The following is a 17,692-nucleotide window of genomic DNA, read 5'->3' as shown; positions in this document are numbered from 1 at the left end:
TCCAGAATATGGATTTATCTAGAACATGTCAGTCTATTTCTAGATCCTTCTGGTAAGTGCATCCGTCATACTCCATTATCTGTAGAACTGAAATGTAGCTGGCTCTCCCCATATGTTCTGATGTAGCAAGCATTAAAGGTGGTATGGATCAGTGGATAGACAGCCCTTAGGTCGACACAAGCATTAGGTCAACATGGGGAAGGTCGACAGTCAAAAGGTCGACATTGGGCTTTTCACAGTTTTTTTTGTCCTCAATGACGACATGGACACTGAAACTCAGCACCACGTCCCCTCGCTGCGCTCGCAATGCTTCGGGCTTGTGCCTTGCTATGCTCGACACACTACTTTATTCTCCCACCATGCCCTAGTGGATGGTAAGGCATGAAATAACACCCTCCGTCGGCACATGTCGCTTCCAAAACAACCCGTGAAAAACCCATGTCTACCTTATGACCTTGTCGACCATCCTGCATGTCTACCTAATGCTTGTCGACCTAGTGACCGTATCCCATTAAAGGGATAATGGGTATATAACATGCTGGTCCTGTCTAACCGAAAAAAATGAACTTTCATTCTCACTATACAGAGACCGACAGCAGAATTCCATTGGTTTGGGTGCCCATTAATTTATTGTGCTGGTCGTGCCCCAATGCGCTGGGTTAGCCGTGTCCAGCTGGTTACATTCCGAGCTTGAGCATTAAATTGTCAGGAAGCTGCAAGAAAAATGTGGGTGGCCGTTGCATTTGAGCCCTGATTTTAAGCAAACCTGCGTATTCTTGCTAATAATTTCCGAACTCCTGGAAAAGTTTTGCAGCAATCTTTTTATTTATTTTTCTTCATTTAATTTTGTTTTACGTTTTTTTTTTTTTTTAAATAAATAAAATATGCAGGGCAGAACCTCTAACCGTGAATCATACGGTTGTAAGGTGCGTACACACGGGGGAGATATATTGCTCAGAATATATTGCTGAGCAATATATTGCTCAGTGTCTCCTTTTCATCAGCGACAGGAGATGGTCACTGATGAAAGGGAACCTCTGCCGGCGGTGCTGCAGAGGTAATCAGCTGGTCGCAGGAGCAAGCTCCTGCGACCAGCGATTAGAATGGGGCTGAAAACGGGGGCGCGCATCCGGTGATTTATCGCCGGGGCACACTCCTATCACTGGCAATATGGTCGCCAGTGATTTCAGTCCCTATCACCCCTGTGTGTACACAGCTTTAGAGGTTTTAAATAGCACAATATATTACTAATATGACTGTTTTCAGGTGGGTTTCTGCAAATAATAAGGGCGGTATTCAATGTGAATACCTGCGAGGTGCAGCGAATCCTTTTTTGGATTCGCTGCACATTCGCCACGTTCCGGAGCCGGCGGGCTCCGGTATTCAACGAGTCAGGGGCAGCGAGCCCCTGACTGGCGAATATGAGCTAATGCGGCGATTGCCGCAGGGAGCCTGAGGACGGTGCCAGGCAGAGAGATGGTAGTCTCTCTGCCTAGCCCAGACCTTTGTGGGGGGTTAGGTGGGCTCCCTGGGTGCCAGGCAGCACAGGCTGCCCCCCCGGGGGTGCCAGCAGGGGGGCGTATATTCACTACACACGATCGTAATGATCGTGCAGTGAATATATGAATATGTAATGAGCGGCTCGGCTCCGGCGCCCCCTGCTGGCTGCTGTGTAAAAAAGCAGCCAGCAGCTTACAGCACATGAATAAAAATAGCATGCCCCTCCTCAGAATAAAATTCCTGATTTTTTGACACCAAATGTAAAAAACAAAACACTTTATTTTAAAAGTTCACATTCCACTTCACCATAAAAAGATAGCGATTGCTACTCGGTGAATCATGGCGAAAAAAACCTTCAAATGTATTCGCCATGTGGTCATTGAATAGGGTGATTCACCGTTTTTGTCAGAAATTTGCCAAACAGCACAAATTCGCCATAAAAACCTGGCGAATCAGGCTCATTGAATACCGCCCTAATAGTGTAGATCATGGGTCTTCAACCTGTGGCCCTCCAGATGTTGTGAAACTACATGTTTCAACATGCATTGTCGCATTTTTTCCTATGAGAGCATGCCAAAACTGTCAGGGCATGCTGGGACATGTAGTTCTACAACACCTGGAGGGCCACAGGTTGAAGACATGTGGTGTAGATCTTGGACAGATTTGTAGGAGTGTTGCACTAATTAACATTTTGCAAACTTCTCTTAAAAGTACACTGGATACATTTTTGTGTCTTCCAAAATACTGTACACGCTTTGTTTTGCTGGAAAAGGCTTGTTGTCTACCGTTTTTCCACCATTACTACAAAATGTAAAAAACAATTTTGACACTCAACTGGCTATATTTTTTTTTTTCCAAATTTTAAGAAAAAAACACTCACATTTCTGTCTTTTTAACCTCTCCCAAATACACCAGATTTTTTTTTTTTTTTTGGCACACTGGAACTAAGGCACATTTTTTTGGCATAGATTTCTTTTTCTCCTGCCCTTTAGTCCCTCAGAGCACTAGTTAGAGAAAATCAGAAGGTGCACTCTGATCTCTGCACCCGTGGCAGGGTCCTGGACTCTAACTTAAATAGAGGGGGAAAACAGCGCTTTGTTGAGGAATTATTAAATAGGTTCAAGGCATGAATTGATTCACATAACATCTATTACTAATAAACCAATAACGTGAATAATCTAAATATACCTTTAAAACATGAATTGCAGTAATAGTAAAATCATACATGCATACACCCCTCTCGGATATATTGGTCAGCAGCTGATGGCGTCCCATTCCTATTATTACCTCTTGTGCAGGGACACAATGACATGTGGAGATATTGGGTGAAATGTAATAGGATGAGAGATTCAGAAAGTGAGAGATTTGGGAAGGGCAAGGAAGAAAAAGTATGTCTCTACGTGGTGCACCTATAGAGATTCTCACGAATAAAAATTAACTTTTATTGATAGTCTAGAAAGGCGAAATATAAAAACACACAGACACAACATATACGCAAATGTGTTTATTTGCGTATATGTTGTGTCTGTGTGTTTTTATATTTCGCCTTTCTAGACTATCAATAAAAGTTAATTTTTATTCGTGAGAATCTCTATAGGTGCACCACGTAGAGACATACTTTTTCTTCCTTGCCATTTATGTATATCTTCTATGTCCAGTGGTAGCACACCCATAATGAGTGCCACCTGGAAATATCCAAAGAATACACTCACCTAGGGGTCCACCCATTATCCTCGATATTAATGAGGGTCCTGTGCGAGTAGCAATCTCTCCTCCTTGTATCCAGAGATTTGGGAAGAAATCTCCATTTTTTTTAAAAGCGGCAATCATTTACACTGCAAAATCAAACTGGTTTTGCAGTGTAAATGATTGCCGCTTTAAAAAAAATGGAGATTTCTTAATAAACCTCTCACTTTCTGAATCTCTCATCCTATTACATTTCACCCATTAAGTCCTAATCGTAAAAGCCTTTCCGCTGCACTAGTCCCATTGGTGCTCATGCTTCAGATAGAGCAGTGTTTTTCAACCACTGTGCCGTGGCACACTAGTGTGCCTTGAGCTGTTCTAAAGTGTGCCCCCAGATCTAGGGATGCTCAAAGCAGTTTACAGCCACCACCAGTTCAACTGTTATTTACTGGTCTCTTCTTTTCATGTAAAGAGCCAATGTATTTTATATTTGTTACCTGTAGGGTCCATTGTGATTGTTTTTTTATAGGGGGGACCAATAGGTTTGTTTTTTTCCTGTGGGGGCCAATGTGTTTTGCCCTATGGGGATCTCATGGTGTGCCTTGGCAATTTTTAAATCTTATTTAGTGTGCCGCGAGGTAAAAAGGTTGAAAATCACTGAGATAGAGGTTTCTCTGGAGTGCTGATGGAGCTTGGCAAGTGAACATCCTTGAGTTTACAATGAAGCCATGAGGTCTGGTCTGGGTTCTCGCCGTTGCTGCTGTTCTTGTTACTCCAACTGGGGGCAAGTCTAATTCTGCATCTTTAGGGCTTGTGTATATAGTCCATGCTTTAAGGACTTATATTGTTTTTGTTTTTAAGAGTTTAACACTTTTAGACTTTTAGCACCTATGCTCCTTTGCGAGCACTGTACCCACAAGTCATTACTGCAGTGTGCTGTCTGCAACAGGTCTTCTGTTTTACGGACTATAGAAATCATCAGAGTATATATATACTGCAAACTTCTCCTCTTGAGAGAACAGGGAGTCTGGGAGGGACATCCCACCCTAACCTCCTGGTAGTGCTAGCCTCATAGGCACATACACACAAGGGCTCTGTGTATGATACTGTAACAGGGTTGGTGACTATTTAATAACTGCAGTAGAATGACATGTTTGTTTGCTGGTTGCTTCTGTGCTATTGTCTTGTATACAGTGTACTCTGCTTTTATACAGTACAATTGTCCCCGCTTTGCCGGTATGTACCTGATATGACAGCCTATACTTATTTACTTCTGCTTGTGTAGTGCTTGAAGATGATGAAGAAGATTTCCTTCAGAACCATGCAGACGGAGACTATATTCACACCAGCAATGGCAATAGAGAAAAAGGTAAGTGCTTTCTATTTTTCCCTTTTTGTTTCTGATTTCTGTTCATTCTTTAAAACATATATTACTGTTTTTTAATGGTTTACACAATGTGCTTATATATAAGTTTAAATTTTTTTATGTGTCTTTTTTTTTTTTTTCAATGTTGACGTTTAGTCATTGGGAACTTAGTAAATTTATAGTTATTAAAGATGTCTGCTTTATTGATGTTCAGAACACTTACCTACTAATCCTGTTTTAAAGATCTTGAGTAAATTCATAACAGTGTAAACTCTTCAGCCTAAAAAAATCACTAGTTTTTATTACTGTACTTTATTTTGGTGTGTTTTTACTCCAATGATCTGCACTTGTTACTTTTCCTAATAAATGTACAGCCTTTGCGGCTAATGTTAGTCTTATTTTATAGAATTGGTTTGTCTTTTATTCAGTGTTCCCACATGTGACACCCAAGGGAATTAATGGTATAGATTTTAAAGGAGAAGCCATCACTTTCAAAGCCACCACGGCTGGGATTCTAGCCACTCTCTCACATTGCATTGAGCTTATGGTTAAACGGGAGGACAGCTGGCAGAAGAGGCTTGATAAGGTAAGGTGGACCTCCCTGTTACAGATGCATGTTGCCCTAGTGCACACAGAAAAGGATCTAGAACAATAACTTTATGCGAGCATGTATGCATAATACAGCTCTTGTCATTTCTTAGACCATCAGATACTGTATAAGCACTTAATTTCGCGAGCTGTAATTTTCGCGATAATGCCGATATCACTGATTTCGCGGGCTAAAAATTTCGCGAATAACTACTGTGCCTAATGTAAATAACTCTGTTGCATACAGTAAGGCATTTTACTGTAAGAAACTTTCTTTTGTACGAAAAATATTCCCCCTTCTCCCCATCGCTCTAAAAACAACCCGCGGTGCTTACATTACTACTGTACTGTACTGTATCAACTTTGACCTTGGCTCAATGCGTGCATTCCACCCCAAACAAGTGAGAGAGAACGTGCCATCAGTGCCTTAAAAATGTGGAAATACCTGTACAAGATGACGGATAAGGGAGAGAAAATTCCTATAGGAGCTCCGCCACCGGTAGGACTACCGGATGCAAGAAACGCTAAGTCCTTAGTTGAAGCAAAAGAAATAATATCCTCTAATACGGAGGTTTCTACTGCTTTGAAAGAAAAACGTGGAGCAAAACGTGGGCAGTATGCAGTTTATGACGAAGTGCTGAGGTCCAAAATAGGCCGATATGCTACTATGAACGGAAATTCTGCAGCAGTAAAACACTTCACCTCTGAACTGGGAAGGCCGGTGAGTGAATCAACCGTTCGCAGCATAAAGAAACAGTACATTCAAGCATCGGAAGAAGGTAAAGCCGATGTAACAACTTTACCACACGGTAATCGTGGTCGCCCCTTAAAACTTGGTGATCTCGACGCAAGTGTTCAGACATATATACGTAAATTGCGGATTGCTGGTGGAATAGTGAACCGCACTATTGTTATAGCAGCTGCAAAAGGAATTGTGAAATCACATGATCCCTCTCTTATAAACTCTTTTGATTTGAGCCCGAGTTGGGCCAGATGCCTGCTGATAAGAATGAACTTTGTCCGTAGAAAGGGAACCAAAGCTGCGCGAAAACTGCCCCCAGACTTCCCAGCTATTCGCGACGAATTTGTTAATCGTGTTCGTACAGTGATTGACAAAAATGTTGTTCCCCCTGAGATGTTCCTTAACTTCGATCAGACAAATGCAAAGTTTGTGCCTACATCTGAATACACATTGGAAGAACGTGGTTCAAAACAAGTGTCCATAATCGGCAAGGAAGATAAAAGAGAGATGACTGTTTTGTTAGCATGTTCCCTTTCTGGAAACCTACTTCCACCACAATTGTTATATGCTGGAAAAACAACAAATTGTCATCCAAAGTTTACATTTCCCGTGGACTGGGATGTGTGGCACACCGATTCACACTGGAGCAATACTGACACAATGATTCGATACATCGAGAATATTCTTGTACCTTATTATGACAAGCAGAGAGAGCTTCTCGGGCTAGTTCCAGAACAACCTGGTGTAGCATTGTTCGACGTTTTTAAGGCACATCAAGATCCTCTTTTTCTGGCTGAACTAGAGAAGAGGAATATTATTCCACTTTTTGTGCCCGCTTCCTGCACAGGAGAGCTCCAGCCTTTGGACTTAACTGTAAACGGCGAGTTCAAGCGTTTGCTCAAGAATGAGTTTATTGAGTGGTATTCTAATGAGCTTAACTTTCTAGAGGAAAAGGAATGTGTGGACCTGCGAATATCACGACTAAAACCGATTCATGCTTCTTGGCTTGTGCGCACATTTAACGGTGTTGAAGCCAAACATGAGTTAATTTTGAATGGCTTCAAAAAAGCTGGTATAAATGTTGTCAGTGAATGAGCAGCATTCTACAATACTGTACAGTAGTACTGGTATTACAGTACAGTAGTTCTATTGTTTTTCTTCAAGTAATACTGTAGTTATATTCAAGAAATAGTTGTAAGTACTGTATTTAAGAAATGCTTGTTCTTATTTCTTACAGTATTTAAGTACAGTAACTCTAACCATTAAAATTTGGTTACTGTAAGTGAAAAGTGTCGGATTTTTTATTACCGCATTTATTGAGGAGGGGGAATATTTCGCGTGGCTTAAATTTTCGCGATCGCGGGAGGCTCGCGAAAATCGCGAAAATTAAAGCCTCGCGAAAATAAGTGCTTATACAGTATGTATATCCTTCTATCCTCTGCTTTTAGGAGGTTTTTTTGATCACCACCAAAAAGTTATTTAAAAAGCAGTGATGTGGCCAATAGCAACCAGACTAGATTTCTCTTATCTAGTACATTCTACACCAGGCATGTCCAACCTGCGGCCCTCCAGATGTGCTAAAACTACACATCCCAGCATGCATTGCCATCATTCTAGCATTCCCTAATAGCCAAATTGTGGCAAGGCATGCTGGGATGTGTAGTTTTAGCACATCTGGAGGGCCGCAGGTTGGACATGCCTGTTCTACACTGTTATGGTATAGCGGATCGACGTTTACTAGATGACCATGTTATGGTCGACCACCCTTAGTCAAACCCGACTAGTTAAACGCCTAGATAGCTTATCAGTCTAAATCGAAAGTGACGGACGTTAGACACCAGTGTTAGAGTGACTATAGCATGGTCAACTGTCACCTGGTCAACATGAGTTGTTGTTGTTTTTTTTTTGTGCCGAATGTCACAGGGGCCCCCGTGGACACTGTCAATGTCCTATGTCTCTGTGCTCTCCATGCTTCGGGCATGGTGCCTCTTTACACTCAGCACACTATATTATAATGTTACTCTGTCACTTGGATAGTAAATTCGACCTGTAACATTCGGCACCAAAAAAAAATAATCATGTCGACCACGCTACCAACGCTGGCGTCTAACTTCCAGCACTGTCTGTCTAGACGTGGTTGACTATATTTAGGTGTCTAACTAGACTGGTTCGACCAAGTGTGGTCGATCTAGACATCGTAGATCTGCCAACCGGATTCCGATCTACACAATGTTAACCAGAATGTGATTGGTTCCTGGGATGTCACTTGGGTTGTCACTTTAAGAAGATTGGCTAAATCTACTAGCCCTTTGTCTCTTGCCATGTAATAAAAAATGTATATGTTGGGAAGGGGGCATTGTATTGCTACAATTGTACCATTGAAGTCTTATTATGGTCCTAGAGAATAATGAAATCTGGTCCGTAACACAAAAAAGTAACAATCTGTGGCTACGATCTAATCTGACCAATTGCATTTGTGATTTCGGTACTTATGTAGTAACTGGGCTGCCGATTTTGAAATCGGGTCCATCGCATCGCATCGCACCCGACCAAATCGCATGCGATGCGATGCGATGGACCCGATTTTTCCATAGGATTCAATGTTAAAATGGACTGAGTCCATTTTAACATGGAATTCAATGGGAAAAGGGGTCCTTTTCATACCCCTACTATCCAAGTGGGCATGGAGTTGGATATAAACCTGTGGCGAGCGTAGCGAGCCACCGAGCCCGAAGCGTGGCGAGCGTAGCGAGCCCCGCGAGGGGACACAGAATACCGTCCCCTCGCGGGGCTCGCTTCGCTCGCCACGCTTCGGGCTCGGTGGCTCGCTACGCTCGCCACAGGTTTATATCCAACTCCATGCCCACTTGGATAGTAGGGGTATGAAAAGGACCCCTTTTTCCCATTGAATTCCATGTTAAAATGGACTCAGTCCATTTTAACATTGAATCCTATGGAAAAATCGGGTCATCGCATCGTATCGCATCGTATGCGATGCGATGCGATATCGCATCGCATCGCATCTGATTGTATGCCTTAACTTAAGGCATACAATCAAAAAATCGGCAGCCCAGATACTACATAAGTACCGTGATTTCAGTTGAAAACTCCTAGATTATACAATATGTATTATGTTGCTATAGTGTTTATATTAAATCTAAATGTTGTTGGGTTTTCATTTCTCATTGGTCACTTTCTAGTGATCGTCAGCATTCTCATAGGGTAGGAACAGTAGGCTGAGTGTACACCAGTCAGATGTATGTCTATATGGGAGGGCTAGGATCTCATAGGCTGCTGGTAGATAAGTCGCTGATGTGTTATCCATGTAACTGCTGTGTGTCTGCACTTTGCACGTCTGTTCCACCTACACTCACACCTGATTAGAATCATTATCTAAAACCTAATGTAGATGCGCACCTTACACATTGTGTAACTTCCACTATATGGCAGGACTAAAGGGCACTAATACTACTTATGCAATACCTTTTTATTGAGGATGCCCTAGATGGAGAAAAGTATGTCGGGAAGGATATTAAATTGGGAGTAGACTAGAGAACCATGCCGTATGGGTCTCTATAGCAGGTGGGTGGAGGTGATGAGCAATGGCTGGTATAGCAGACTAGATATTGAGTAAAGGACCGAGTGTGCAACACTAATGCAGCAGCAATTTGTGACATAACTTGGCAAGAGAATGTGATAATCCTTTGCGCACTTTCTTTTTTTCTTTTTTTTTTTTTTTTATAATGTTTATTAATTTTTGCAAAAATAACATACACAACATTACACACAAACAACCAGTGCGTCGGTTACAATCTGTAAGTATTATTTCATACATGATTTAAAATTCACATTTAAAAACAGATTTACCCGCAGCACTTTACAGACCCATACATTCCTTGTACATTGGATTACCAGTGTTCTGCAGTCATTAATACATTACAGGTAATAATACACATCACCATCCTTTACTATTTATCCTCACTGGATAAATATGATATGATTTTTAATATGATATACAAAATACCGTTTACAGAACAAATTCAGTGGGTTTAATCTGTACAATTCCACACTTTGGGGAGTATCCAATAAGCTCAGATGTGTTTTCATCTGGTAACAGGCCCTTTTTTTATCATTGAAAATGGGATCCGGGATAAGTTCCCGATTCCATGTGTTATTGCAGCTCCAGTGGCTACTTATCAGGGGCTATGCTTCACAACATGCCTCGAACATAGTATCCGATAAGTGACGGTATCATGGGATAAGGGTACCGGCATCAGGGGTGAAAGGATAGCCATCGGTCAAAGCTATTAGCAGCAGTAAAGCACCGCTGCTAACAGGATACTCCCCCCTTTGTATCTAGAACAGTGGTTCCCAAACTGTGAGCCGTGGCACCCTGGGGTGCCTTGGGGGACTTGCAGGGGTGCCCTGAGTTGGTGGTCTAGGACCAATTCAAGTTATTTATGTCCATTATAATAGTGAAATTGTGGACAAACAGAAGTGAACCCTGTCCATTGCCACATAACTGATCCTAAGGAGGAGATATAAACACAATTTATACAACTTAATATTTGTTTCTGACTTTCTCAATGAGAAACCTTCAGCCTAAGTGTTCCGCAAAAACATTTCTGATGCTTTGGGGTGCCGTGATTCAAAAACTTTGGGAACCCCTGATCTAGAAGGAACATCCAATAAGATTTCCTGTCACAGCTGTTTATCATTTCTACCTGCAGGAGGTTGAGAAGAGGAGGCGAGTAGAGGAAGCCTACAGAAATGCGATGACTGAATTAAAGAAAAAGTCCCACTTCGGAGGACCAGACTATGAAGTACGTGACTATTCCTGAGGTCCCCTCTGCAGTCACCATGATCCCGCTTTATTTTGCAGCTTTCTTCCATTTTTTTTTTCTCAAATCGGGACCTGCTTTTATTAAAATTACTAACGTGACCATTACATAGTTTAAGGTTGAAAAAGACTGTCCATCGAGTTCAACCTATATTAATTATAAGTCCGTAATTTTAAGCTAGATGACCCCATATTTAGTGACCAATGTATCATTGACCTGTCCCTTTACTGTACATTACCCTGAGGGGTGTAACCCTATCATTTTTTTTTTTTGTCTAGCCCACTTCTAAATGTATTTATTAAGTCTGCCAGCGCTACTGCTTGTAGTACAGTTCCAAACTTTAACTGCCCTGACTGTGAATAATCCCTTCCTTTTGGAGGACCCAAAATCTCCTCTCTTCTAATCTCAACGGGTGCTCACGTGCCCTATGCATAGTCTTGAAAGTAAACGGAACTCCTGACCGTTCCCTATACTGACATTGAGTTGGTGTTTTTTTGTTTTTTTTTCCACAAGCTATAACAGTAGCCGGTTTGCCTTGGCATCACATTTTTCACATTGCAACTGACCTGCCCAAAGGACTTGGGTGTGTGCTATGTAAGGCAGGCATGTCCAAACTATGGCCCTCCAGCTGTTGTGAAGCTACAAGTCCCATCATGCCTTGCCACAGTTTTGTTATTAGGGAATGCTAAAACTTATGGCAAGGCATGCTGTGATGTGTAGTTTCACAACAGCTGGAGGGCCATAGTTAGGACATGCCTGATGTAAGGAGACATGAGCGTTTAGGTATTGCCTGGTAACTGAGCATTGCCTTATGTGCCTTACATGTGCATGCATTATCTGAATGGCTGTACTTTTTCCTATTTTTATTCTATGGTTTTTGAAATTGCCTTTTTTTTTTTTTTTTGTAATCCATTGCTGGAAATGTAATTGTATTGCTGGTTGTAGGTTGTGTTTTTAACAAGAATATAGTAAACCACTTCCTTTCTGAGCATCAACTTTTTTTTTTTATATTGTCTTGTATTGGCCACAAAGTATAATTTATAGAACTTGTTTCTCTCAATATATTTCCAGAGTACAGATAAATAAAAATGTGGTTCTCTAGGGCTTAAACTGTCAGTCTCTGTATGTCCAGCTTGCTAGAATTTCATATAGTTATAGTGGGACTTCTAGTTACTCAGACCACAAAAAAGTGTGGGGCCCCCTTATTACTATACACCATAGCACTACAGTTATTACCTACACCCCTGGTGCAGTTGGTGTAGTTGAAATAATATGGTAATTTAATATTTATTTTTGCTGGCACAATGTGCAGTAGGTCCCAGCTTGCCCTGTCAGGTTCAATTTAGGGTCTCTCAGGGCATGCTGGCACTCTGATTACCACAAGTGTCTATATGTCCTGACAGCAGGTGCTGCTGTCACATGTAGTGCATCAGTGAACAAACTATTACAAGAAAGACACGCACCGCTTCAGGCAATAGGTCAAAGCAACCTTTTTGTTTTCTAACTTTTGAGTTGAACTCTACTGTGATCCCTATTTGTTTGTAAAATACACACTGGGCAATGTGAGGGCTATTTCTAAGCGATCTGACTAGATTGCTTTGAAATTAAGCATGGATTGGTCCATGTGTATGGCCCCAGGTGAAGGCGATGCATGCTCTTGACTGCATGCAGTATAAATCTAGTCATCGCCAATGTTTTCTCACTGGCCCCCATGGATCGTCAGCGCACATCACTGGTGCATCTCAGGTGTGCAGCCGTGTGTGCCCAGCGATCCGTGCTTAAGCACATCGCTCAGCACAGCCTCCCCCTTCGCTCAGTCTTTATTCCCCTTTAAGGTGTACAGTTACTAAATACAGATTCTAAATATAGATGAGACTAAATGAAGAGGCGTTGTCCTACATCTAGCCTCCATTCACCAGGCATTGTGTAAAGCATTACTCTGCTGAATTAATTGTCTATGTTACTTTTGTACATTCTGTCTTCCTGTAGACCCAATAACTCATCTGCATACTGCAGGGATCTAGATTGATTGACTATAACTTTATATTTCTATCTAATGCTTTCTAGTTACAGCTGAATGTGTATATTTACACCAATCCTACATGAGATGTCAGGAATGTGTATTACAACCACACATGCTGTATTTCTTGTCATGATCTTCAGCATACATTCCTGTTTAAGCTACAGGTCATGCTCTATATCAGGCCTGACCAACCGGTGGCTCTCCAGCTGCTGTGAGACTTCACATCCCAGCATGCCTTGCCACAGTTTTTTCCTAATCGCAAAACTGGAGCAAGGCATGATGGGACTTGTAGTTTCACAACCGATGGAGAGCCACAGGTTGACCAGGTCTAGTGTTATGCTAGGATTCTCCTCCTCACCTAGTCGGCGGCAGGGTTTCTTCTGTCAGTCTGATTTCTGGTTTCAGTTGCTGTAGGTACGGCACAAGAGGGAAACCACTGTAGTATACAATAAATGAGCATATCCTGGTGCGAAGTCCTCATAATTCTCTTGTGTTTGACAGGAGGGTCCCAACAGCTTGATTAACGAGGAAGAATTTTTTGATGCCGTGGAAGCTGCTTTGGACCGACAGGATAAAATTGAACAGGTACTTGTCAACCTATTACTCCAGTGACTGGTGCTTATGTTAAATATGATTTAATCAGAAATTTACCTAGGAGCCCCTTAATTGAGTCATCTTATACCAAACCATTCCTTATTCTGTTAGGCTTTTTTTCTACTTTACTTTTTGTTTAGAACTTAATGTTGGTGTTTCCACCTTAATGTTTAGACTGAAGGTGACATTGGGCCTTATTCTAGTTCACTCTTTAGGAGGCAAATTCCTTCTTAGCTGGACAAAACCATGTGCACTGCAGGGGGGCAGATGTAAAATGTGCAGATAGAATTAGATTTGGTGAATTATTTGTGTGCAGGGAAAATACTGACTGCTTTATTTTTTACACTGCAGTATAGATCTCACTTTGAAGAAAAACCCCACCCAAATCTAATTCTGTCTGCACATGTTACATCTGCCCCACCTGCAGTGCGCATGGTTTTGTCCAGCTAAGAAAGAATTTGCCTCTAAGAGTGAACTAGAATAAGGCCCATCATGAGGTGCTGCTTGGGCAACTAGGGTTAAGAACCTATAGTTCAGCTGATTCTGTAGGCGAGGCACGAGTTCTGGGTTCTAGTAAAGCCTCAGCTTTGTGTTAATGTCTCATTTAATTTATCTGGAATTTGTGTCCTAACTCTGGGGCATGTGAGCAATGTTACATGCTACTGAGCGGTGTAGAATTCCCATGGCATGCAGGCCTCAGCCAGAATATCAGGAAGTGGAGATCTCCTGTTGCTCCTCTTGCCCATTTTCCGTTCCCTTTGGCTGTCTGTGTGTGCTCATCCTGCACACTTTGTGCTTTCCAGGAAGGATGATGTGAATGGGGGAAAGTGAGTTTTAAGCATGGAGCAGTTATATTTAGCCTTAAAGATATATTCCACACTTATTTTCTTCGTATTGTTAATAACAATAAAATTTTCCTAGTTCTCCAGTTACAAACTTTATATAAGCAATATCCAATCTTTTCCTCTTTGTACTCTAAAATGTACTGATCCGTTACCTTATAACTGACAAGTATGTGAATTAGGTGGCTGAGAAGAGGAGCTTACTGGATGTGCTGCAGTCTGTAAGTTGACAAATGGTTTTCCAGCTGAGCACATGGAAACAGTAGATCCCTGTAAGGATGCAGTAATGCATAATATAGATGACTTTCTGTCACCTAGAGTAAATCATTTCTTTAGGGGCCCGTTACTGAATCCTGAAAATCAGGGTTTTCATTCTTGCAACCAAAGCCAATTACCTTACTTATGTTGTTTCAGTCCCAGTCAGAAAAGACCAGATCGCATTTATCGTCCTCTTTATCAACAAGTGATGCCTTCAGTGGGGCGGGAACTCACCGGTATGTTCGAGCGGTAAGTACAGATGATTGCTTTTTCTTACATGTACTGGATTGTTCTTTTGCGCATACCATAGCGGAATTAAATCCATATTCTCTGTTGTGGGAAGGAGAGCTATAGAAATTTGACTACATTTTATAAATAAAACAATGTTGCAACGAAAACTAGGCCTGGAAAAAGTAAAGGGCCAAATTTTAATGGTGCTGAGATTTCAGCGATATACATGTTGAGAACACAAAATCCTTTTAAATCACAGCTAAATTGCTGGATCCTTGGCAGTTGCCACAACTCCCAGGGTATTACATTTGGGCCTGTATAATGTTGTTGAAGATAAACTGTACTTTGTTCTGTCATAAGTGTAATCCATAAGGAATCCTTCATAAGTATTTCCCTGAAAGTGCTAGCCGCAATACATCACATTGCAAACCTTTCATTTTCCACATAGAGCCTTCTAGTGTAGTGTTGTACCTGCACACCCACGGCCTCGGTTTAGTAGGAGTAACAATGGAGTACCGCTAGGGTGTTCTGTCTGTGGTTCTTGGTTGCTTCCATGCCGGATGCTTCTCACCTCTCCTCACCTGATTTTTCTTTTGTCTATGGTAGTCCCCCTGTCCTCCTCCTCCTCCTCCAAATGATCTAGTCAGTACTGCCGATGATCACAGATTCCGGAGCGAGGTACTGTATTCCTGCAGGAGCAGGACACCACTTGCTCTTGAATCCTTTGTAAACCCTTTTCTGAATGTCTTAACATTAAATTGCATCCCTAACCATTAACACAATACTAATAACGGTTTGTGATGATTTTCCAGAGCCTTTCTCGCTCTCTACATCATGAGCTTGAAACATTAACCTGAATTGATCTTTAAATAGCATAACATGAACAGATTAGTAAATGCACAGCGGTGCTTGGTGTTTGCCATGTGTTGTGGTCAGTAGAGGGAACGCTGTATAGGTGAGTGATTCCTGTATAGACGAAAAGCAGAGGCTACATTTACGAAGCTCTTTAAATATTTTGGCAGGATGATTCCAGTTTATTAATCATGTATAACAAATTTTAGTATTCCGTGTGTTTGTCTCCTAAAACCTGTCTAGTGTTACCATTGTGTATTATATTAAATGCAACCATTCTATTTAAGTGCATGCCTTTTTTAAATCCTTTAGCCAATAAAAATGGCACCCCCTCTACCCAGATGGAGGAGAAGTAGAACGCATGTTCCATACTCTGACTGCATGCCAGGCAGCTATGTGCCTAGTTCCTCATTGTGCTAGTGGTCTATTGGCCAGCTTGGTTAGCATGTTAGTCAGGGTAATTGGGGCACTTTGCATGTACTTATAGTATTGTATAGATACTAGTTACCAGCTTGTCAAATGACAGAACAAAATAACAGTGATGTCACACCATGCAAACCCTAAACTTGAATTGCTCAATCGGACACCATCTAGTGGCAGCAGGTGGGCATATCACTTGAAAGCTTGCTATAGATGTGAGGAGCAGCATTAACCTATTTTTAGATATATATGGGTATAGTGTTCCTTCTAGGAACCAAATAGAGGGGGCGTGACAGGGCACGGCGACGTCACCAGAGGGGGGCGTGTCCCGGGCCGCCGCGTCACCAGAGGGGGCGTGTCCCGGGCCGCCGCGTCACCAGAAGGGGCGTGTCCCGGGCCGCCGCGTCACCAGAAGGGGCGTGTCCCGGGCCGCCGCGTCACCAGAAGGGGCGTGTCCCGGGCCGCCGCGTCACCAGAAGGGGCGTGTCCCGGGCCGCCGCGTCACCAGAGGGGTCGTGTCCCGGGCCGCCGCGTCACCAGAGGGGTCGTGTCCCGGGCCGCCGCGTCACCAGAGGGGTCGTGTCCCGGGCAGCCGCGTCACCAGAGGGGTCGTGTCCCGGGCAGCCGCGTCACCAGAGGGGGCGTGCCCAGCCAGCCGCGTCACCAGAGGGGGCGTGCCCGGCCATGACTACGTCACTGAGCTGCCGGGACGTAGCCATGGCCGGGCAAGCCCCCTTCAGCGATGCGACGGCGCGGGCACTCCGGCGGGACAGACTGCAGGCTGATTTAGCGGGGCGCTGCTAGAGGGGCAGGGCGCATTTTGCCCTTTAAAAATCGGGCAGGGCGCAGCGCCCCGCTAAAACAGCCTAGCGGGAACACTACGGGTAGATAGATAAAGATGTCGGCGACTAATTACTGTGCTGGTAAGGTTGATTAATACATAAAAGTATATTAATTTAGATGACAGAAAAAGTATATATGGACAATGGTATACATACGAAAAATACAAGGATAAAAATACAAAAGGATAAAAAAATGTGTATAAAATATAAAATTTTATATATATATTCTCCTAAAATCAATAAATAATCATATAAATATAAAGGAGATTACTTAACTCAGGATGGAAGGAGATTATGGTCTTCCAACGCGTTTCGTCGATGTGACTTCGACTTGATGAAGTCACATCGTCACATCGACGAAACGCTTGGGAAACCATAATCTCCTTCCATCCTGAGTTAAGTAATCTCCTTTATATTTATATGATTATTTATTGATTTTAGGAGGTGTGTGTGTATGTATGTGTGTATATATATATATATATATATATATTTATTATACACTTTTTTTATCCTTTTGTATTTTTATCCTTGTATTTTTCGTATATATACCATTGTCCATATATACTTTTTCTGTCATCTAAATAAATATACTTTTATTTATTAATCAACCTTACCAGCACAGTAATTAGTCGCCGACATCTTTATCTATCTACCCACGTTTGTTAAGTGATATACCATCACTCATCTTTAAAGAACTGGCTGACACCCTCTATCTAATAAGGGAATATTACTGTGGCCACTATAATCTCACCTTAGCACAGGTGGCGCCGCTCATTCAAAGTACATAGATAGATTTATTAGTATTAGATTATTTGATCAGTACTTACATATTATGCCGATATTGTAGCATTTATTGTCCATGCCCCAGTTAACCTAAAGGTGCCCATACACTAGTCCGACCTGGCCC

The 17,692-nt window shown here is 42.2% G+C and overlaps 1 protein-coding gene across 2 annotated transcripts in view; it reads left to right on the top strand.

The window, feature by feature from the left end:
* The window catches only part of CERT1 (ceramide transporter 1), a 101,863-nt gene that overhangs the window by 68,290 nt on the left and 15,881 nt on the right, over nt 1–17,692 (top strand). The window contains exons 6-11 of one of the 2 annotated variants that reach the window (XM_083151932.1): nt 4,472–4,555; nt 4,981–5,138; nt 10,613–10,705; nt 13,248–13,331; nt 14,597–14,689; nt 15,278–15,349. In XM_083151932.1, the coding sequence (XP_083008058.1) occupies nt 4,472–4,555; nt 4,981–5,138; nt 10,613–10,705; nt 13,248–13,331; nt 14,597–14,689; nt 15,278–15,349 (584 nt within the window). The remainder of the gene's footprint in view (nt 1–4,471; nt 4,556–4,980; nt 5,139–10,612; nt 10,706–13,247; nt 13,332–14,596; nt 14,690–15,277; nt 15,350–17,692) is intronic. The other variant, XM_083151933.1, reaches the window with a different exon arrangement.

Source organism: Crinia signifera, chromosome 1 (genome assembly GCF_055691185.1).
Source record: "Crinia signifera chromosome 1, ASM5569118v1, whole genome shotgun sequence".
NCBI classification, from domain to species: Eukaryota; Metazoa; Chordata; class Amphibia; order Anura; family Myobatrachidae; genus Crinia; species Crinia signifera.
This window is presented reverse-complemented; position numbering and strand designations above follow the sequence as displayed.